General features: G+C 47.0%; 1 protein-coding gene across 5 annotated transcripts in view; it reads right to left on the reverse strand.

The window, feature by feature from the left end:
• SPEF2 (sperm flagellar 2) overlaps window positions 1–23,406 on the reverse strand; it is a 172,210-nt gene that overhangs the window by 133,480 nt on the left and 15,324 nt on the right. For all 5 annotated transcript variants that reach the window (XM_066602444.1, XM_066602443.1, XM_066602442.1 and 2 more), the window contains exons 2-5: window positions 11,320–11,422; window positions 6,137–6,389; window positions 5,014–5,184; window positions 2,605–2,745 (exon numbers count right to left, since the gene is read on the reverse strand). In XM_066602444.1, coding sequence (XP_066458541.1) covers window positions 2,605–2,745; window positions 5,014–5,184; window positions 6,137–6,389; window positions 11,320–11,422 — 668 coding nt within the window. The remainder of the gene's footprint in view (window positions 1–2,604; window positions 2,746–5,013; window positions 5,185–6,136; window positions 6,390–11,319; window positions 11,423–23,406) is intronic.

The following is a 23,406-nucleotide window of genomic DNA, read 5'->3' on the forward strand; positions in this document are numbered from 1 at the left end:
GCACTCTGACCCCCCGAGCGCCAGGTGGGGTGCCCTGAACTTCCCGCACCCCACTGTCCCTGCCTACTTACCTCGGCCCTGGCTAACCCCAGGCGGACAACTGGGCGGCGGTCCCTGCACTGGCTAGGGACCTGGCGACTGACAAGATGTGACTAACTAAATGGGGGGACAAAGTGCCGACAGAGAAGGCAGATGGAAATGACCAACAGAACATACAGAGCAAAGCTGGAGATGGAAGCAGACAGGCAAACTAGAGGCTGAACTGAGGCTAGCCGCAGACAGGACCTACTAGACGCTGGCCGAACCAATAACTGGCAGTGAGCTCAGATCACTGCCAGTCTTTTAACTACAAGGCACCGCCCGGGGGCGGAGAGTGGGAGGGGGCAACTCCTCCCACTGCTGCATAAGAAGGATGGAGGAGTGCGGGCGGCACCCTACGGGCAGACACGCCCACGCCACCGCCGCCCACCGGCCGCCCCCAAGCCGCCGGGAGGGCCCCGACACCAGAGCTCCAGGACGCCGGATCAAGACGTGCTGACCGCGGTACCCCGCACCGCCCTGCATGGTAACAGCAAGCTTACAATGCAATTAAAGGGGTTGTCCATATTGGTGAACCTCTTTTGACAGATGGGTCTCCTGATGATAAGCTGACTTCATGGTGTGCTGAGGCTGGGATCCTTAGCCATTAGCAGCGAATGTTCATTCCTGCTATAGCACCACCAAAAGAAGAATATGATATTACACCGTGGACGCTGAAATCAATAGCCTGGCTGTGCCATGTCCGGTTCTCCAAAGTGATTTGTATATGCTCTCCACTCTAATGAGAGCCCTAAATGAGGACCCTCCTCCTCACCCACTTTAGGGTATTCCCAACTTAGAATACCCCAATATGATATTGGAAGGATATCAAGGAAGTGACTGCAATACACCACGGAGATTAAGACAGAGAATCAGGTGAGGGGGCAGGGATGAAAAAATGTGTTTTTGCTGAAGTGGCCCTTAAACCCCTTGAGTGGCACGCCCGGAAATTTTCCGGGACGAGATCCACTGCCGATAGTGATATAGCCCGGAAGATTTCCGGGCTATGTATCACTATGGGAGCTGCAGAGCACAATGCCACAAGCTGTGACAGTGTGCTCTGCCTGCACAGTCCCACAGAGAACAAAGCAGGACATTGAGAAGCAGGAAGATATTGCCGATATGCCGGCAATCTCCTGCTTCTAATGTCCTGCTTTGTATACAGAGTGCTATAGAGACCATCAGCTTGTCAGAAGCAAGCCGACTGTCTCTGTGGCAGGGAGAGCTGATGCTTAGCTGTCAGAGGACAAGCAGGCACCAGCTCTTACAGCAGAGATCAGAGAAAACTTCCGATCTCTGCTGTGTTAACCCTTTACATGCTGCAGTCTATGTGACTGCAGCATGTAAAGGGCTGTCACTGCAGCATGTAAACGGCTGTCACCATCAGACCCCCGGAAAGTGATCAGGGGGTCCTGATGGGTCCCTGTGGAAGTCCCCTAAAGGGACAAAAATAAAAAAAAAGTTAAAAAAATTATAAAAAAATAAATAAAAATAAAAACACTTGTCTCCCTTTACTTTGTAAAAAATGTAAAATAAAATTACACATGTGGTATCCCTGCTTCGTAATGACCCAGAGAAGGAAGTTGGTACATTATTTAACCCCTTAATGACATGGCCCCCTTTTTTTTCCCCCCCATTTCTATTTTTCATCCCCGAAACATAAAAACTGTATAAACTTGGTAACACCGGAATCGTGTGACTCAGAGAATAATGATATCACACTATTTATTCTGCATGCTGAATGCCGTAAAAATGAAATCCAAAAAACAAATGGCAGAATTTATTTTTTTTCCCCCAATCTCCCTACAAATGTTTTTACAGAAGTTATGCAATACATTATATATACCCAAAAATGATGCCATCAAAAAGTACAACTTGTCCTGCAAAAAACAAGCCCTTATATGGCCGTGTCAATGGAAAAATAAAAAAGTTATGGCTCTTGGAACTTGATTGGAAAGTTAGTTGAAATTTAATGATTAGACCATTTAAAAAACCTGCCCTGGTGGGCACGACAGGGTCGTAGGAAACTCGCCACTCAAGGGGTTAAGGTGATCCTCTGGTTTCGGGTAAAAAGTCTGTCCCAAGAATGGAGGGGCAGAGGGCTATATTAACTGCAGTTGTTCTTCTCTGCTGTCTCTCCGATCTACCAATTTTAAGACCCGTTTTCAATCATGATGGCTGCAGTAATTTTCTAACTACCTAATGTCTATTGTGCATTGTTCTCCGATTGGCCAGTTCTGATCACGCAAGTAGCTCTCGCCTATTGTAGAATATGTATAGTGCCTTAGTACTTTAACACTATAAGGAAGTCTGAAGATTGCATTGGTCATCTTGTGTGGCTGAAAATGGGACTCAGAAACACCGAATCGTGGAGGCAGCAAAGAGGAACAACTGAAGGTAATCTACAACCCCCCTCCAGTCCCAGGACAGGAATTTGTCCCGAAACTGGAGGGTTGCTGTAATCTTTGAAATGACCGATAACTGAGAGCCTGCCCATGTAGTGGTCCCAGCATACTGCATACTGACCTCTGCTTCCTTCTTCTTCTTTAGAATCTTGTGCTCCTCGATGGCCTTTAGGGTGCGGTTTGGTGGAGGTTTAGGGATCTGCACAATTGCAGCTTGAATTCTGGCCATTATTTCATTCTGTCTTCTTCTTGCTCGACGAAGCTGGTGAGTAAAACAAATACACAATATATGTAAAGCTACTAGACATGTGCCAGAGCTCATTGACTTAACAATAACAGCCAAGGTGCGGGTTCTTAAACTATGGGACTGCCGGAAATGTATTTCAATGTTCAGAATGAAGGCACCTTCCCCGCTTCCCTTGAACTGTGGCACTTCTTTCCACCCGCTGTGCAGGGAACTTATTACATCATTAAACTATTACCCCCCCCCCCAGTGAATCAACATTGGGAGATAAAAAAGGGTGAACTGGATGGACATAGGTCTTTTTTTGGCCTTACCTACTACCGGTATGTTACTATATAAGAAGTCCTGCTGAACTGTTATCTCCTGCTTTCTAAGTTGTTGCTGCAGCAGTTGCTATGACCCATTGGAGGGAATCAGTGGACCTCACTACTCAACCTCATTAAAGGGAGGAGAGTTTTGGTTTCTGCAGTGTGGTGCAGTTGATAGCTGTGACAAAGTGTGTTCTATCCAGTATTCCTTGTACTATTCTAGTACATAGTTCTAGTCCAGTCTTATCTATTCTGTTCCGTCAGTATGTCTTGTTCCTTGCTTTCTAGTCCAGTCTTGTCTAGTCAGTGTGTCTTACTCCTTGGTTTCTAGTCCAGTCTTGTCTAGTCTGTCCAGTCAGTGTGTCTTACTCCTTGGTTTCTAGTCCAGTCTTGTCTAGTCTGTCCAGTCAGTGTGTCTTACTCCTTGGTTTCTAGTCCAGTCTTATCTAGTCTGTTCCGTCAGTATGTCTTGTTCCTTGGTTTCTAGTCCAGTCTTGTCTAGTCTGTCCAGTCAATGTGTCTTACTCCTTGGTTTCTAGTCCAGTCTTATCTAGTCTGTCCAGTCAGTGTGTCTTGCTCCTGAATTTTTTATTCCTCTCTTGTCCGGACTTTTCAGTCAGTGTGTCTTGCTCTTTGATTGCTAGCCTATTCTGTTTAGTAGTTTGGGCTTTATCTAATTTTTCCTTGTTTGTGTTTGTCAGCCTTGGGTCATTCCTTCATTTGCTTTTTGTCTCTTGTCTGGGCCCTAGTGCTCTCCTGTTAGGGTTACCTATAGGGACAACTTAGGATTGTTTGGGGACTAAGTAGTCTGGTGTTGAAGGACAGTAGCAGTAAAAGACATAGAGAGAGCCAGTGTTAGGGACAGCACATTACTAGTTATTTCATCTATTCCAGTTTCTGGTGGTGGTGGTGGTCGTCATCATCATCATCATCTGGTTAACCTCACTGTCTGCCCCATCATCTAATTCATAATCCCTAGTTCCATGCTTCGCTGTTGGCTGTTACACTGTTCGGCTCTATTGTAGGTTCGGGAGTTATCTGAGCACTGGAAGACCCTTTTAGTACCCAGGAAAGGTGACAGCTAAAGGTGACAACGAGTTGTGCCTTTTTGCATCCAGCTGGCATTGTTACAGAACTGCAATGCAGCCACATTAACTTGACATGGTGGTAAGAAGTTGACAAAAGGCTCAGGCTTGCTGAAGTCAGACCCCACTGATCATACTGTTATGACAAATCCTAGTAATACGCTTTAGTGTTCTCACATGGGAATACCATTTTAATCCCCTAAAGGTACATTAAAATTGGAAAATCGAGTCACAAAGATGTCACTTTTGTATTGGAGATTATATCTCAAGAAAATACAGTAGGCTGATAACACTGTCTTAAAGTGACTGATTTCAGGACAAAATTCTATCCCGAGACCAGAGTCAGGGGGTATATCAATGCCAATGTCCCTCCGATCCACTAGTTAGAGATCTCAATTTTAGCCATTCAAGATCACTAGAAAAGTACAATGGCAATCTAATGCACACTGTGCCCTGCTTCCTGATTGGCCAGTTTGATTATATGAGCAGTGCTAGCCAATCAGAGAGCAGGCATATTGCATTAGTAGTCTAGTACTACCAATGCAATCTGGGGATTAGGTAGTCTGAAGATTGGGTCAACCATCTTGGATGGCTATAAAACCCAGAACAAGTGGATCAGAGGCGCTTAGGCACAAAAGACAAACAACAGGTAGCAAAACTGCCCCCTCCAGTCCCAAGACAAAGTTTTGTCCCAAAACCAGAGGGTCTCTTTAACGAGGACCAGTCCGCTCTCCTGATATGTGTGTTTTAGTAAATAATTGTATTGTACATGAAGTAGCAATTATGGAGCATTTTTTCTATATTCTGAATCGTGATCCTATTTTCTCCCTTGTAAAAATTTCCACCGAGCTTTAGGTCACGTTTAGCATCAGTACCGTCTTATTATATTTTACCTTTTCAATATCTTGTATTCTTAACTCTTCTTGTATCTTTTGGATTTTCTTCATCTCATCACTTTGAATTCGGGAAAGTTTTTCTTCCATCTCCTTGGCTTTTAATTCAAATTGTTTGGTTACTTGCAGAAGACTTAGATCAGACTGGCGAGGAACCAGGGTCTTTAATCTCTACAGATTCCAACCAAAACAATGTATCAGGTTATTAAAACTCCTCAGCAGACCGACCTGAGGTTCTCAAAAGACTAGGAAGTACACTGACTGGCCACTTAATTAGAGCCCCCCCATCTACCGGTAGTAGCGCGTTGGACCTCATTTGGCCTTTCGAACTGAAGAAATTTGTCGTGACGTAGATTCCACTAGGTGATTAAAAGGTCCTAACGGAATATAGGCCCCTGCGAACATGAAGCTTCTTGATTATATGGAGCTCCTGGCATGGTCTGACCATGCTGCTTGTGCCAAATTCTGACTTCCCATCAGCACGGTGCAACAGAAATGTGGATCCATCTGACCAGGAGATACTTTTCCGCTGCTCAGTGATACAATTTTTGTACGTTATGCCCGCTGAAGTCTCACCTTCCTGTTTCTCTGTTTCACAATGCCGCTGAAACTAGTCGTCTGCTGTTATATCTCATCCGTGCTAAGGAGCAGCAAGTTGTGCATTTAGACATGTTGGCTGGAACACCATCATTATATTCAGCTGCTCTTGACTGTGCCGCACCTGTTGGTCAGAACAATTCCTGACATCCTCCCCTGATCCCTTTTGGAGACAACTTGTTTCCGTCCACAGGATCCCCCCTCACTGGATGTTTTTTCTCGATCACACCATTCTCGCTATACTCTCCACACTGCTGTACAAGAAAACCCCATGTGGTTGGCAGTGAAGTCCTGACCACGGCTAGTCTATCACCGATGACCAGGCCTTCTTGGAAGTCGATCCCATCTAATATAGATTCACACTGAAAAAGATCCGCAAAAAACTTGTCACATGATTTTATGCTGCATCCGGGGTCACAGATGTAATTTCCATATGGGGAAGCTCCAATTATGAAAGAGTCGTGGGTCTCTAATAAAGTGGCCATTCAGTGTATATATAATTGGTCTACCTGGACCAATCGCTTACCTCCTTATACATTTCTGTTCCAATGCCCTGTAATTTTGCAGGGGCTGCTGCTCTTAAGGTCTCTAAGGCTACACCGGTGAGTCCGGCTTTCTTCTTCTTCTGCAGTGCAATATATAACTGGTAGAGGAGCCTGGTGGCTGCTCCATGCTCCTCAGACATGATATTTTGGGCCACATTTTGGTCGAATGGGACACCTAAAAGTTGTAAGGTGGGTTCCACTCGTGTGAAATTGTTCAGTTTGGAGTTGGCTGTTCTGCAGATATAGAAATAAACAGAGATTACATTAAGGGCTTTATCCCTAAATCAACTTGAATTTCCTATCCATAGTAGATGAGACCCCCACCAATCCCAAAAACAGAGATCCCATGAACACCTTTCCCCCTCACTGCATCCTATGCAGTCAGAAGGAGCTGAAGTGGAGTGACGGTCACACATGTGTGGTGCCGCTCCATGCATCTTCTATGGGACTGCCGGAGATAGTTGAGCGATTGCACTCAGCTATTTTCTTCAGCCCCACTGAAATGAATGGAGAAGCAGCACGCGCGTGCGACTGTCGCTCCATCCATTCACCATGTCACTGTGAGTAGGCGCAATAAGCCCGCAGTGAAAAAGAGAGGAAGACATAGGATCCTCATTCTCAGGATTGTTGGGGGTCTCCTCTCAGTGGTGAGATCCCAACCAATCAGACTTTTATCACCTATCCTATGGAAAAGTGAAAAAGTCAATTTAGGGAATGCAACCTTTGAAGGGTTTTCAGGGCAAAAACTACTGATGGCTTATCCTCAGGATATCTGAAGGAAGCGGCCAAAGACAGGGAAGCATGGCATATGCTGATCCACAAGGTGACCGAAAGTTGGCAACAACTGAATGGATAAATCATCGTCATCATCCCCAGAATAGGTCATCAATAGTTACTTGCCAGGGACCCAAAGCTCGGAATTTCTCAACCACAGGCTCATCGCCTGGCCCACTGTCACCGCAGTAGGCTGATTGTGTATCATAGGGAACGGGAGAGGAAGTGGCCCAGTTAGCCTAACTCTCATTGAAATCAATGTGAGCAGAAGTAGCTATTACACTTCTATAGGCATCTCTAGTGTCGGAAATGGAAGTGCCAGAAGTGTGATAGCCGTTTCAGCTCCCATTGATTTCAACAAGAGTGAGGTCAGCTAGGTCACCTCCTCCCCTGTTCCCTATGGCAAACGTCCGGCCAACTACAGTTACAGTTGGCTGGATGATCAGCTCATCACCTGAAATACCGATCGGTGAGTCACCGGAAAAATCCCAGTTGGTGAGTCACCTGGAAACCCCCTTTAAATGGGTTGTCCCACAAAAACAAGTTATCAATAGGGACTAACCTGCTGATCAGTGGTGGGCCCAACTGTTGTGAGTCCCACCAATCCAGAGACTGGGGGTCCAGAGCATCCCCAAATAACTGGAATGGCAGTTGAGCATGCACACGGAAAGCTGAGTTTAAGTGTTCATCTATCTCCGGTAGTGCTTGACAACTGTTCCAGTCATTTTGGGATGCTCTGAACCTCTGTTCTTGGGATTATTGGAGGTCTCAGTGGTCCTGTGGATAGGGGATAACTTGTTTTTCATTACATTATTGAATATTGTTCAATATTATTGAACAAACTGGCAAAAATAAAAGGTTAAGAGGAACGTGCATGAACGCCTTAACTCTCCATGACGTACACTATATGGGCAAAAGTATTTGGACACCATGTTTTTCAGAAAAAGTGCTTTATTCTTCTATTTAGTAACGTGCCGGCCCTCCTTTTGCTTGTATTACAGCAGCAACACGTCTATTCAGACTTTCTACAAGTTCTCTGTAAGTCTGGGCAGGAAATTGTTATGAAGATGGGCATGGGTGGCGGTGTCGTACCCGTCACTCCAGTTTATTCAACAAGTGCTCAATCGGATGAATGAAGAGTTATTACAAAATGAGCAACTTTTTATTTTACCCATGCCCTTCCCAGCATGCCGTTCGGCAAACTCAGTATTTGCATATTTGCTGATTTTCTGCCGCGTCCAAATACTTGGACGTTATAGTCCATATAGTGCACATTTACATCATTGAGGTTCGGGTTATGTGCAGAGGGGATCGAGATTCGATCCCACTTCGTACTATGTGAGTGCCAGCTTTTTTTTTAATAGCCGCCACCCGCCCCCAACAGTTCCAATTAGCGTAAATGCTGATCAGAGCTGTTAGCCCTTTAAATGCCAAAGTCAACTCTAACAGCAGCATTTAAATGCCCTGATCGATCTTCGTGTGTCTCGAATGGCCCCCTGCGATGAGATCGCAGGGTGTCATGTGGTTACCATGGCAGCCAGGGGCCTTCAGTTAGCACCCAGGACTGCTATTGCAAATTGCCTAACGAGCCATCCATGCCTGTGGCTTGATAGATTGCCTGTCATATCGCTCTATAATGTAATACTATGGTTTTCCATCATACTGCAGGAGTGATCAAACCATCACAGGTTCTTGTCCCCTAGGGGGCTGAAAAAAGTATAAAAATCAGTTTAAGAATGTTTTTAATTATTAAAAAAATTAAAAGGTAATAAAAGAACGAAAAAAAACCTCTTTTGCCATACTTATAGTGAAAAATCAAAATTAAAAAAAACCCAAAACATAGTTTGTATCGCTGCATCCATAAAAGTCTGACGTATCAAAGTATTGCATTATATATCCTGCATGGTGAACGTCATCAGAAAAAACCCCACCAGAATTGTGCTTTTTTTTGGACACTCCCCCCACCCCCCCACCCAAAGGTGGTAGAATTTTGTTTAGTTTTCCACTTCACTTTACTGAGAATTTTTTAAAAGCTCTTCAGTACATTTTATGGCATCTAGATGGATACAGAAAAGAGTTAGGATTTTTTTTAAAGTGGGGATGAAAAAATTAAAATGAAAAAAGAAAAAAGGGCCACTTCGGTAAGGGGTTAAAAAAAGAGCAAAATGGTCACGTTGGTATAACTATGCAAGAACAATATAACATTAGTATGAAATTAAAGAGAAATTCCAGTTTCAGCAAATAAAGCTTATTTAGTATATGATGAAAAGCTACACAATTTGCTAATATTCTTTCTATATTAATGCCTTGCTGATATCAGGATCTCTGCTTGCAGTCATTGAACGAAAACCTTTATGACATAGTTCCAGAGGTTATAAACCTTTCCTAGTCAGTTGATGCTCATAAAGGTGTTCTGCATTCAGATGGTGCCACAGTTAGGTCTCCAAGATATCCAAAACCCACAAGATTCGCAGTGTCATGAGCCACGTAATGACTTGGACAATAATTTCTATCTGCTGTGAATTTGGTAATACCGCAAATGGACATAGCTAATCAGCCAAATGTTCGTTAGCATAAAGAAGGGTAAGAAAGTACAAGGCTGCAGGATTACACTACACTAATATTTGTTTGCTGTCTGTTCGTTGCCATGACAACACATAAATCTGCACAGGAGCCGTAGAAACAGCCGTGGTGATTCCCAAACTGCTGGAGGATCCTGTAGAATCCACCTTATATGGGACCTTACTGTGAGAACAGACTAGTCATTATTTCGGGCTGGAAATGTCAATCTTAGCTAAAGGATGGTGTTTGGTAGGAATAGGAGGAAAAAGCCAGAACAAGTTAGTGAAAGCAGTACGCTCATCACATGGTGTGAAAGTAATATGCACGCAGGGCGCTCATCGGAAAAATGGCGATTTCTACACTATGGCTGCACTATGAAGCAAGAAAAGGTATGTTTAGGATTGTCCTCTACTCTTATTTGCATAGCGCCAACTTATTCCACAGCACTTTCAAGTAATTTTATTTATTACCCCCCACCAAGCTGAGTACTCATTTTTCCAACCTCGGAAGGACGAAAAGCCGAGTCAGCCTTGAGCCGGCTACCTGAACCATGCAAGGATTGAACCCGCAACCTTCAGGTTGTAAGCGGGAGCTTAGGACTGCATTTCTGCTGCCTTAGCACTCTGTGCCACACGAGGCTCTGTCTATTTACCAACAGATTGCTTTGTGGGGTAAATCTGTGAAGACAACTAACTCTTTCCAATCCATTTATTTTTTCTCATCCTTTTTCCCCAGCTCCAAATAAATTGGAGCTGGGGAGAATGGATGAGAAAAAATAAATTTTCCCTTCACCCTCCTGATCTGACAGAGTTCAGGAGGGTGCAGGTGGTCACTACACCGTCGGGGGAATGCGGAAGTAATACTTTCGCATTCTCCCTTCAGGCTCCCAGCTCGGCGTTCATGTGACCGCTGGGGGTCAGGTGACACCGGCGGTCACATGATCGCCGGCTGGAATCTCCGTGCATTACATAGCGCTAATTAAGCGCTATGTAATGTGTAAAGGAGAAGGCAGAAAGGGTTTTTAACCCGATGAGGACCAGTGCAGGAGTGTACCTGCACCTGATGTGTCTGACGACAGTGTCGGGCCTGTCCCAACATCGGAGCTGTGGAGGAAAATGATGATATCGGGGCAGGCCCGACATTGGATTGGAAAGGGTTAATGGTTGATAACTTTGTTGTTTAGATAAATACTTTAAAGAGGTTTTCCAGAAATTTACTAATGATGATCTATCCTACGCATAAGTCACAAATAGTTAATCAGAGGAGGTCTGCCGCTCGAAATCCCCACCAATCTGCTGATCTTTTGACCCGCAGTCAATGCTGAGGTCAGAGTTGGAAGTGCAGTACGAGTAGAAGACACCGTCCTCATAGACTTCAATGCGAGTACTACCTTCCAGTACATTTCTGGCTCCTCATTACGGTTACATTGATTTCAGTGGGAGCAATGCCTTCTATTGAACTTCTAGCCCCAACCCCAATGCAGACTCCTGCTCGACTGTACTGACAGGTCATCAGTAGTAAGTTCCCGTAAAACCTATTTAATTGTTTGAAGGGTGAGTCATGTGATTACTCACATTTTATTAAAAAAAAGATCAGAAATCAATCAGTGTGAAAATGTGCAATAATAGAAGATGCCTGGGAGGGGGCAAATACTTTTTTTTTTATATCACTGTTTCATAAGAAAGCCAAAAACAGACAAAGTAAATGAAATTATAAGTGAATAACAGGTCGAGCGGAGGACCCAGAATGATGCAACACTCTTCTACTGTAGACTGTGATCAGAGAGCACTCCTGAACATGTGGCAGACAGAAGGAACTCAGGGCTCACCTGCTCTGTGAGAACTTATCAAAGTCGTTCTGAAGTTCATATTTGTGTAAGACTTCACCAATCAGGTATCCAGTGGCAAACTCCTTGGCAAAGGTCTTTGGATCTATGATAAACAAAGAAAAAGAGGTGAGGAATTCCATATTGTGGGACGATTCATAATCATCATTCTTGACACTGAGCCTAATACCATACATCACTGTCCCTCATTACCCCTAAAGATACCCCATCTGAAATACTATCCCTAACAAACAATGAAAGGGCACTAAGACCCAGAGACAAGAAAACCAAACTGAGCAGAGGTGAACTGAGAAGCAAGACAAGATAGATACATATAGGAACAAACAAACAACTAGAAGGCTAAGAAGCAGGGACTGGGTTAGACTTAACCACAGGAACAAGACCACACTGACAAGAAGAAGCATACAAGGAATACTGGATATAAACGCACATGACTTACGCTATAACCAGTGACATACTGTAGAAGCCAGCAATATTTAAAGACAAGTAGACAAGTAGACACCGCCCCAGTTTTTGGCTCCTCCCCACTGCGACGTGCCTGTTTTGGCCCCTCCCCGCTACAGCGTGCATCCATGGCAAATTTTTTAGGCAGGCAGAGAATGAGCTGCAGCAGTATGGTCAGCCGACCTCCTCTAATGGATCAGACTCTACCAACAAACTAGAAGACGGAAGATGATGAAATAGCAGGAGAATTCCTGTTGATGGTAACAATAAGATGGGAAATAGACATCTTCCCATGCAGTTCAGCCTATTATCCTGTAATATTGATCCAGAGGAAGGGAAAAAAACATGAGGTAAGAGCCAAGCTTTCTTATCTTAAGGCAAAAAAGTCCTTTCCAACTCCAGATTTGGCAATGCCAGATTAAAGACTCATCTCCAGTTATCTAGTAACCACAGCTAGCAATATTCTTACACTCAAGAAATGAGGCCAGGCCCCTCTTGAACTCTTTAACATCAACATGTCCTCAGGCAGAGAGTTCCATAGTCTCACTGCTCTTACAGTAAAGAATCCCCTTCTATGATGGTGCAGAAACCTTCTTCTGAAGATGTTTCAGGACTTTTTGACCTACAAAACAAGGCCAGAACTGACATGTTGCAGTTTTTACCCCACACCATACTCATCACTAAGATCACCAGGATGTTGGCTCACACTGAGCACTGGCCTTTAGGCTATGATACCATGAAGACAAGAAGGAGGTATGTATATCGGTCTCAGGGGGTTCTCTATTACTACTGGGGCTGCTGTAAGGGTCACTGTTACTTCTGGTGTCGATTAGTAATAGTGTCCCCTATATCAGCCACAGTCGTAATAGTATTACTACTGAGGCCACTGTGGGGTCACTATTACTACTGAGGCCACTGTAGGGGTTACTATTGCTACAAGGGACGATATAGAGGACACTATTACTACTGAAGCCACTGTGGGGGTCACTATTACTACTAGGGCCACTGTGGGGCTCACTATTACAACTGAGGTCACTGTGGGGGTCACTATTACTACTGAGACCACTGTGGGGGTCACTATTACTACTGAGACCACTGTGGGGGTCACTATTATTATTAGGGCCACTGTGGGGTGTTGCTATTACTACTGAGGTCACTGTGGGGGTCACCATTACTACTAGGGCCACTGTGGGGGTCACTATTGCTACCGTGGCCAATATAAGGGTCACTATTACTACTGAGACCACTCTGCACATGGCACCATACCAATGGTTCGGATTTTTACTGTTTTTTTGGATTCAGGAATGCGGCGAAATTTGCTCCCTGTCTCTTTTAAAGCAGCCCTGTACTTTTTATAATGATGGAGGTAAAATCATATGCTGTGCTAAATCCTGCCCAATGACCACACCCCTTTGTCTATTTAAGCAAAATTATCAGCCAGTTGGTTTATTTCTGTAGTTATGGGAACGTATACCAGAGTGAAACTCAAGCTCCGTTTGCTGCATGCAGCACCTCAGCTCTATAGCAGTACAAGCACATGAAGTCAATTCTGTGGGGACTGAGAAGTGTTTGTTTTCCCTCCTGCTGGTTCTTGTTTGTTTGCTGGAGGCGACTCCCAGAACAGAGGAGCTGGTGTACGTGCCACCTACAGTACTGGGTTTATTAGAAATGATCCCACTGGTGCAATATCCTTCCCAGGAAGCTCAATGAAAGTGTCTCACAGAGGTATTAAAAATGAATAGTAAAGCTGAATACATTGTAAATCAGGAAGCTGAGATATGAGAAGCACTTTGCAGAAGCTGCATTAGCTGTCCCTGTGCTGCCTGCTAGGGAGCTCTGTGGTCATTGGTGAATTGTGTTCTCTAACAAGAGTCACTGCACCAAGTAAAGAGGATTGGTGCAGTGAGGCTATACCTGTGCCGAACTAGAGCTGTTAAGGGCAGTGGGGGCACATTCTTGCAGACCAGCTACTATCTGGTTTTCAACCTCATTATTCTACTGAAACTGTGTCAAGCAACATAACTTATGATCTGCTAACAGACAAAACCTCAGTACAAACCTCTGTGCTCCTCCTACTTAGCCTGTCCTCTACCTTCTACATTACTCTGTGCTGCTCTACCTCACCCATCCTCCACCTTCTACATCACTCTGTGCTGCTTTACCCCACTGATCCTCCACCTACAACATTACTCTGTGCTGCTCTTACCCCACCCATCCTCCAGCTTCTACATTACTGTGTGCTGCTTTACCCCACCCATCCTCCACCTTCTACATTACTCTATGCTCCCCCTACTCAACCCGTCCTCCATCGTCTACATTACTCAACCCATCCTTCAACATTACTCTATGCTCCTCCTACTCAATCCATCCTCCACCTTCTACATTACTCTGTCCTCCTCCTACTTAGCCTGTCCTCCACCTTCTACATTACTCTGAGCTCTTCCTACTCAACTCATCCTATATCTTCTAAATTACTTTGCACTCGTCCTCCAACTTCAACATTAGTCTGTGCTCCTCCTACTCAACCCATTCTCCACCTTCTACACTACCCTATGCTCTTCCTACTCAACACATCCTCCACCTTCTACATTACTCTGACCTCCTCCTACTCAACCCATCCTCCAACTTCAACATTTCTCTGTGCTCCTCCTACTCAATCCATCCTCCACATTCTACATTACTCTGTGCTCCTCCTACTCAACCCATTTTCCATCTTCTACAATACTCTGCGTTCCTCCTACTCAACCTGTCCTCCACCTTCTATATTACTCTATACACCTCCTACTCAATTCATCCTCCACCTTCTACATTACTCTATGCTCCTCCTACTCAACCCATCCTCAACCTTTTACATTGCTCTGTGCACCTCCTACTCAACACATCCTCCACCTTCTACATTACTCTCTGCTCCTTCTATTCAACCCGTCCTCCACCTTCTAAATTACTCTGTGCTGCTCCTACTAAATCCGTCCTCCACCTTCTACATTACTCTGAGCTCCTACTACTCAACCGGTCCTCCAACTTCAACATTACTCTGTGCTCCTCCTACTCAACCCGTCCTCCACCTTCTACATTACTCTGCACTCCTCCTATTCAACCCGTCCTCCACCTTCTACATTATTTTGCACTCCTACTCATCCTGTCCCCCACCTTCTATATTATTTTGCTCCTTCTATTCAACCCATCCTCCACCTTCTACATTACTCTATGCTCCTACTACTCAACCCATCCTCCACCTTCTACATTACTCTATGCTCCTCCTACTCAACCCATCCTCCACCTTCTACATTACTCTGTGCACCTCCTACTTAACACATCATCCACCTTCTATTCAACCTGTCCTCCACCTGCTAAATTACTCTATGCTCTTCCTATTAAACACATCCTGCACCTCCTATATTACTCTGAGCTCCTCCTACTCAACCTGTCCTCCACCTTCTACTTTACTCTACACTCTTCCTATTCAACCTGTCCTTCAACTTCTACATTACTCTGCGCTCCTCCTACTCAACCCATCCTCCACCTTCAACATTACTCTGTGCTCCTCTTACTCAACCCGATCTCCACCTTCTACATTACTCTATGCCCTTCCTACTCAACAAATCCTCCACCTTCTATATTACTCTGAGCTCCTCTTACTTAACCCATCCTCCACCTTTTACATTACTCTGTGCTGCTCCTACTCAACCCATCCTCCACCTTCTAAATTACTCTATGCTCTTCCTACTCAACTCATACTCCACCTTCTAAATTACTCTGTGCTGCTCCTACTCAACCCGTCCTCCACCTTCTACATTACTCTGCGCTCCTACTACTCAACCGATCCTCCAACTTCAACATTACTCTTTGCTCCACCTACTCAACCCATCCTCCGTATTCTACATTACTCTATGCTCCTCCTACTCAACCCATCCTCCACCTTTTACATTACTCTGTGCTGCTCCTACTAAACCCGTCCTCCACCTTCTACATTACTCTGCGCTCCTCCTACTCATCCTGTCCTCCACCTTTTACATCTCTCTGCTCCTCCTACTCAACCCATCCTCCAACTTCTACATTAATCTATGCTACTCCTACTCAATACATCGTCCACCTTTTACATTACTCTGAGCTCCTCCTACTCAACCTGTCCTCCACCTTCTACATTACTCTATGCTCTTCCTATTCAACCCATGCTCAACCTTCTACATTAATCTATGCTCCGCCAACTCAACACATTCTCCACCTTCTATATTACTCTGAGCTCCTTCTACTCAACCTGTCCTCCACCTTCTACATTACTCTGCACTCTTTCTACTGAACCGGTCCTCTACCTTCTACATTACTCTGTGCTCCTCCTACTCAACCCATCCCCCACCTTCTACATTACTCTATGCTCCTCCTACTTAACCCATTGTTCACCTTCTACATTATTCTGTGCTCCTCCTACTCAACCCATCCTCCACCTTCTACATTACTTTGCTTTCGTCCTACTCTACCCGTCCTCCAATTTCAACATCACTCTCTGCTCCTACTATTTAACCTGTCCTCCACATTTTACATTTCTCTGTACTTCTCCTTGTAGACCCGTCCTCCCTATTCTACATTACTTTGTGATTCTCCTTGTAGACCCACCCCCTCCATTCTACATTACTCTGAGCTCCTCCTTTGTAGACCCGTCTTCCATGTTCCACATTAGTCTGAGCTTCTCCTTGTAGACCCATTCTCTACCTCATACATTGCTCTATGCTTCTCCTTCTAGACCTGTCCTTTACCTTCTACATTAGTCTGAACTTCTCCTTGTAGTCTCGTCCTCCACATTCTACATTACTCTGTGCTTCTCCTTGTAGACCCGTCTTCCACCTTCAACATTACTCTGAGCTTCTCCTTGTAGAACCGTCCTCCATCTTCTACATTGCTATATGCTTCTCCTAGACACATCCTCTACCTTCTACATTACTCTGTGCTTCTCCTTGTAGACCCATCCTCCACATTCCACATTACTCTGTACTTTTCCTTGTAGACCTGTCCTTCATCTTCAACTTTACACTGTGCTATTTTTTCTAGACCTGCCCTCCTTCTTCAAAAATATTACTAATCTTCCAATGCCTCCCCACACATAATCTCTAGTTCACAACCTGTCTCTTCATGTATCTGTGACCTAATCTCCTGATTAGAGATGAGCGAGCACCAAAATGCTCGGGTGCTCGTTACTTGAGACGAAATTTTCGTGATGCTGGAGGATTCGTTTCGAGTAACGAACCCCATTGAAGTCAATGGGCGACCCGAGCATTTTTGTATATCGCCGATGCTGGCTAACGTTTTCATTTGTGAAAATCTGGGCAATTCAAGAAAGTGATGGGAACGACACAGCAACGGATAGGGCAGGCGAGGGGCTACATGTTGGGCTGCACTTCAAGTTCCCAGGTCCCACTATTAAGCCACAATAGCGGCAAGAGTGTCCCCCCCTCCCAACAATTTTTACTTCTGAAAAACCCTCATTAGCAATGCATACCTTAGCTAAGCACCACACTACCTCCAACAAAGCACAATCACTGCCTGCATGACACTCCGCTGCCACTTCTCCTGGGTTACATGGTGCCCAACCCCCCCCCCCCTCGCACGACCCTGCGTCCGCAGCGCACACCAAAGTGTCCCTGCGCAGCCTTCAGCTGCCCTCATGCCACACGCTGGCCTCATAGCCACACAACCCTCATGTCTATTTATAAGTGTGTCTGCCATGAGGAGGAACCGCAGGCACGCACTACAGAGGGTTGGCATGGCCAGGCAGCGACCCTCTTTAAAAGGGGGGGGGGGCGATAGCCCATAATGCTGTACAGAAGCAATGAGAAATCCAATCCTGTGCCACCTCCATCAGGAGCTGCACACGTGGGCAGAGCAATGGGGAACCCATGTGCCACACACTATTCATTCTGTCAAGGTGTCTGCATGCCCCAGTCAGACCGGGGTTTTTTATAAATAGTCACAGGCAGGTACAACTCCGCAATGGGAATTCCGTGTGCACCCACAGCATGGGTGGCTCCCTGGAACCCACCGGCTGTACATTAATGTATCCCATTGCAGTGCCCTGGACAGCAGAGCTAACGTCAGATTAAATGTAGGTGGGCTTCGGCCCACACTGCATGCCCCAGTCAGACTGGGGTTTTTTATAAGTAGACACAGGCAGGTACAACTCCCTATTGTGAAGTCCCTGTAGACCCACAGCATGGGTGGCTCCCTGGAACCCACCGGCGGTACATAAATAAATCCCATTGCAGTGCCCAGCACAGCTGAGGTAACGTCAGGTTTAATGCAGGTGGGCTTCGGCCCACACTGCATGCCCCAGTCAGACTGGGGTTCTTTAGAAGTGGACACATGAAGTTACAACTCCGTGTGGACCGACAGCATGGGTGGGTCCCAGGAAGCCACCGGCGGTACATAAATATATCCCATTGCAGTGCCCAGCACAGCTGAGGTAAGGTCCGATTAAATGCAGGTGGGCTTCGGCCCACACTGCATGCCCCAGTCTGACCGGGGTTTTTAATACATAGACTCTGGCAGGTACAAATCCGTAATGTGAAGTCCCTGTGGACCCACAGCATGGGTGGCTCCCTGGAACCCATCGGCGGTACATAAATGTATCCCATTGCAGTGCCCTGCTCAGCAGAGCTAACGTCACATACAATACAGGTGTGCTTCGGCCCACAGTGCATGACACAGTCAGACTGGTAATATGTACCTTAACAGTAACCGCGTTGGTGGGAATGTGGTGGCGACTGCAGACCTAGTAGCGCGGTTTTATTTATTTGGTTTTCGGAATGTGGCCAGGATTAAGTGGGCTGTGGTGGGGGGATGGTGGGGGGGGGGCTCTCTTGTGTCGGTAAAGGTGAAATTCTTGGACTGCCACCAGACGGACCAATGCAAAGGTATTTGCCAAGAATGTTTTCATTGTTGGAGGAGGAGGGGGATGTTTTTCAGGCACTACGTGTCCTCTCCACGTGTCCGTGGTTATATGCACCTTAACAGTAACCGCGTTGGTGGGAAATAGCTCGCCACCATCATCTCTTTGGGAAGCCTCCGTTTCCACACCCCAGTGACATAGCATTAGCAGCGGTATAGGTAGAGCCAAGAATTAGTAACATTTCAGCGGTAGCATTAGGGACAGGCCCCAGTAACATATCAGTAGCAGCATTATAGGGGGAGCACAGTATTAGTTCCATTTCAGTAGTAGTAGCAGTCCAGACAGGCCCCAGTAACATATCACTAGCTGCAGTATAGGGGGAGCACAGTCTTAGTTCCATTTCAGTAATAGTAGCAGTCAAGACAGGCCCCAGTAACAATTCCGAAGCAGCAGTATAGGGGGAGCACAGTATTAGTTCCATTTCAGTAGTAGTAGCAGCCAAGACAGGCCACAGTAACATTCCCGTTGCAGCAGTTTAGGGAGATAACAGTCTCTTTCACATTTCAGTAGTTGCAGTATAGACAAGGCCCCAGTTACATTTATGTAGCAAAAGAGTAGGCCAACCCCACACACCTAGCTGTAGCATGAGTGCAGGCGAAGCCCATAAAAATTACTAGGATTACACTTTAGGCGAGGGCCCAAAAAAATTGGTGTACCAACAGTACTAATGTACCTCAGAAAAATTGCGCATGCCCAACCAAGAGGGCAGGTGAAACCCATTAATCGCTTTGGTTACTGTGGCTTCATTTGTAACTAGTCCTGGAGGCAGCCCAATTAAAATAAAAATTGGTTCAGGTGCAAGTTTCAACGCTTTAATGAGAATTGAAACATATAAACATTGTTTACAAAAGTAATATGACTGAGCCTTGTGGGCCTAAGAAAAATTGCCCGTTCGGCGTGATTACGTGAGGTTTCAGGAGGAGGAGCAGGAGGAATATTATACACAGATTGATGAAGCAAAAAGGTCCCCGTTTTTGATGGTGATAGAGAACGATGCTTCCATCCGCGGGTGCAGCCTACGTATTGTTTAGGTATCGCTGCTGTCCGCTGGTGGAGAAGAGAAGTCTGGGGAAATCCAGGCTTTGTTCATCTTTATGAGTGTAAGCCTGTCGGCACTGTCGGTTGACAGGCGGGTACGCTTATCCGTGATGATTCCCCCAGCCGCACTAAACACCCTCTCTCACAAGACGCTAGCCGCAGGACAAGCAAGCACCTCCAGGGCATACAGCGCGAGTTCAGACCATGTGTCCAGCTTCGACACCCAGTAGTTGTAGGGGGCAGAGGCGTCACGGAGGACGGTCGTGCGATTGGCTACGTACTCCCTCACCATCCTTTTACAGTGCTCCCGCCGACTCAGCCTTGACTGGGGAGCGGTGACACAGTCTTGCTGGGGAGCCATAAAGCTGTCAAAGGCCTTGGAGAGTGTTCCCCTGCCTGCGCTGTACATGCTGCCTGATCTCCGCGCCTCCCCTGCTACCTGGCCCTCGGAACTGTGCCTTCTGGCACTAGCGCTGTCGGATGGGAATTTTACCATCAGTTTGTCTGCCAGGGTCCTGTGGTATTGCATCACTCTCGAACCCCTTTCCTCTTCGGGTATGAGAGTGGAAAGGTTCTCCTTATACCGTGGGTCGAGCAGTGTGTACACCCAGTAATCCGTAGTGGCCAGAATGCGTGTAACGCGAGGGTCACGAGAAAGGCATCCTAACATGAAGTCAGCCATATGTGCCAGGGTACCTGTACGCAATACATGGCTGTCCTCACTAGGAAGATCACTTTCAGGATCCTCCTCCTCCTCAGGCCATACACGCTGAAAGGATGACAGCAGCATGGGTACCCTCATCAGTGGGCCAAGCTGTCTCTTCCCCCTCCTCCTCATGCTCCCCCCTCCTCCTCCTCAACGCGCTGAGATATAGACAGGAGGGTGCTCTGACTATCCAGCGACATACTGTCTTCCCCCGCCTCCGTTTTCGAGCGCAAAGTGTCTGCCTTTATGCTTTGCAGGGAACTTCTCAAGAGGCATAGCAGAGGAATGGTGACGCTAATGATTGCAGCATCGCCGCTCACCATCTGCGTAGACTCCTCAAAGTTTCCAAGGACCTGGCAGATGTCTTACAACCAGGCCCACTCTTCTGTAAAGAATTGAGGAGGCTGACTCCCACTACGCCGCCCACGTTGGAGTTGGTATTCCACTATAGCTCTACGCTGCTCATAGAGCCTGGCCAACATGTGGAGCGTAGAGTTCCACCGTGTGGGCACGTCGCACAGCAGTCGGTGCACTGGCAGATTAAACCGATGTTGCAGGGTGCGCAGGGTGGCAGCGTCCGTCTTGGACTTGCGGAAATGTGCGCTGAGCCGGCGCACCTTTCCGAGGAGGTCTGACGAGCGTGGGTAGCTTTTCAGAAAGCGCTGAACCACCAAATTAAAGACGTGGGCCAGGCATGGCACGTGCGTGAGGCTGCCGAGCTGCCACCAGGTTACGGCCGTTGTCACACACGACCATGCCCGCTTGGAGGCTCAGCGGCGAAAGCCAGCGGTCGGTCTGCTCTGTCAGACCCTGCAGCAGTTCGTGGGCCGTGTGCCTCTTCTCTCCTAAGCTGAGTAGTTTCAGCACGGCCTGCTGACGCTTGCCCACCGCTGTGCTGCCACGCCGCGCGACACCGACTGCTGGCGATGTGCTGCTGCTGCTGACACAACTTGATTGCGAGACAGAGGTTGCGGAGGAGGAGGGGGGTGGTTTAGTGGAGGAAGCATACACCACCGCAGATACCAGCACCAAGCTGGGGCCCGCAATTCTGGGGGTGGGTAGGACGTGAGCGGTCCCAGGCTCTGACTCGGTCCCAGCCTCCACTAAATTCACCCAATGTGCCGTCAGGGAGATATAGTGGCCCTGCTCGCCTGTGCTTGTCCACGTGTCCATTGTTAAGTGGACCTTGGCAGTAACCGCGTAGGTGAGGGCGCGTAGGATATTGCGGGAGACGTGGTCGTGCAGGGCTGGGACGGCACATCGGGAAAAGTAGTGGCGACTGGAAACCGAGTAGCGCGGGGCCGCCGCCGCCATCATGTTTTTGAAAGCCTCCGTTTCCACAAGCCTATACGGCAGCATCTGCAGGCTGATCAATTTGGCTATGTGCACGTTTAACGCTTGAGCGTGCGGGTGCGTGGAGGCGTACTTGCGCTTGCGCTCAAACAGTTGCGCTAGTGACGGCTGGACGCTGAGCTGAGAGACATTGCTGGATGGGGCCGAGGACAGCGGAGGTGAGAGTGTGGGTGCAGGCCGGGAGATGGTAGTGCCTGTGTCCTGAGAGGGGGGTTGGATCTCAGTGGCAGGTTGGGTCACAGGGGGAGAGGCAGTGGTGCAAACCGGAGGCGCTGAACGGCCTTCGTCCCACCTTGTGGGGTGCTTGGCCATCATATGTCTGCGCATGCTGGTGGTGGCGAGGCTGGTGGTGGTGGCTCCACGGCTGATCTTGGCGCGACAAACCTTGCACACCACAGTTCGTCAGTCGTCTGCACTCTCAGTGAAAAACTGCCAGACCTTTGAGCACCTCAGCCTCTGCAGGGTGGCATGGCGCGAGGGGGCGCTTTGGGAAACAGTTGGTGGATTAATCGGTCTGGCCCTGCCTCTACCCCTGGCCACCGCACTGCCTCTTCCAACCTGCCCTGCTGCTGCACTTGCCTCCCCCTCTGAAGACCTGTCCTCAGTAGTGTGAGGGTATATGTATATATTGCCAAATGTTTTTTTATGCTTTATACCTATATGCAAGTTCTATTCAATTCCAAATGAGAAAAAACTTAATCTGTCGCCTTAACATCAGATATTCCAAAGGCCTTGCAAGACAAAATGTATCTTGAACAAAATCTATCTTAAAACACAGCAAAGAAGAATCGGACGAAGGACGCGTGTACTTGGCCATTTTCCCAGAAGCAAGATATCAAGATGTTCCACTATGTACATAATTTTCACTGTCTTAGGCCGGAAATCCGGACTTCCCATATATGGAGAATGCATGCTTGGCCGCTTTCTTAGAATTGAGTGGGTGATTCTTTGCACTGGAGTTAATTGAATACGTGATTTTCTGTACATAAGCCAGAGGCGCCATATCAAGATAACGGCTGTTTTCACTGTCTCAGGCCGGAAATCCGGACTTCCCATATATGGTTATGAGCCCATCACCCCTTGCTGGTGATGGGACAAAGGGTATAAGATCTCATGTAATCTGTAATAAAGGACGGCAGAGAGCCATGTCCCGTGTGAGAAACTATACCAGACCTCCGTGTGGTGTCTCTTCTTACCGCCGGCAGCGGGGCAAGTGGGGTGGGCCTGATTGGTGCTGTACTTAGAATTTTATTACCCTGACAAATGGCGCCCGAACGTGGGGCGACAAAGCCAGAGCCTACAACGCATTCCACCCAGATCCACGCCGCGGAGAAGCCGTCCTGCTGCAAACCGAGCCTGATCAACTCACTTAGAACTCCAGGTAAGGCCAGCATATATTTATGTTGTGTTTTACACTGCGAGTCTTGCAGCAGGGACTGACTACCTGTGGTTTGTGACCGGACGGGTTGGGTTAAGAGTTCTACACGGTAACTCGTGTGGGCTCCGGGTTTGCCGTCATGGACCACTGACCGTGATATGCGCACCAATCGGTCACCCAGAAACTAGTCTGTAGTCTATTTGTACTTTG

Source organism: Eleutherodactylus coqui, chromosome 5 (assembly GCF_035609145.1).
Source record: "Eleutherodactylus coqui strain aEleCoq1 chromosome 5, aEleCoq1.hap1, whole genome shotgun sequence".
Taxonomy (NCBI): Eukaryota; Metazoa; Chordata; class Amphibia; order Anura; family Eleutherodactylidae; genus Eleutherodactylus; species Eleutherodactylus coqui.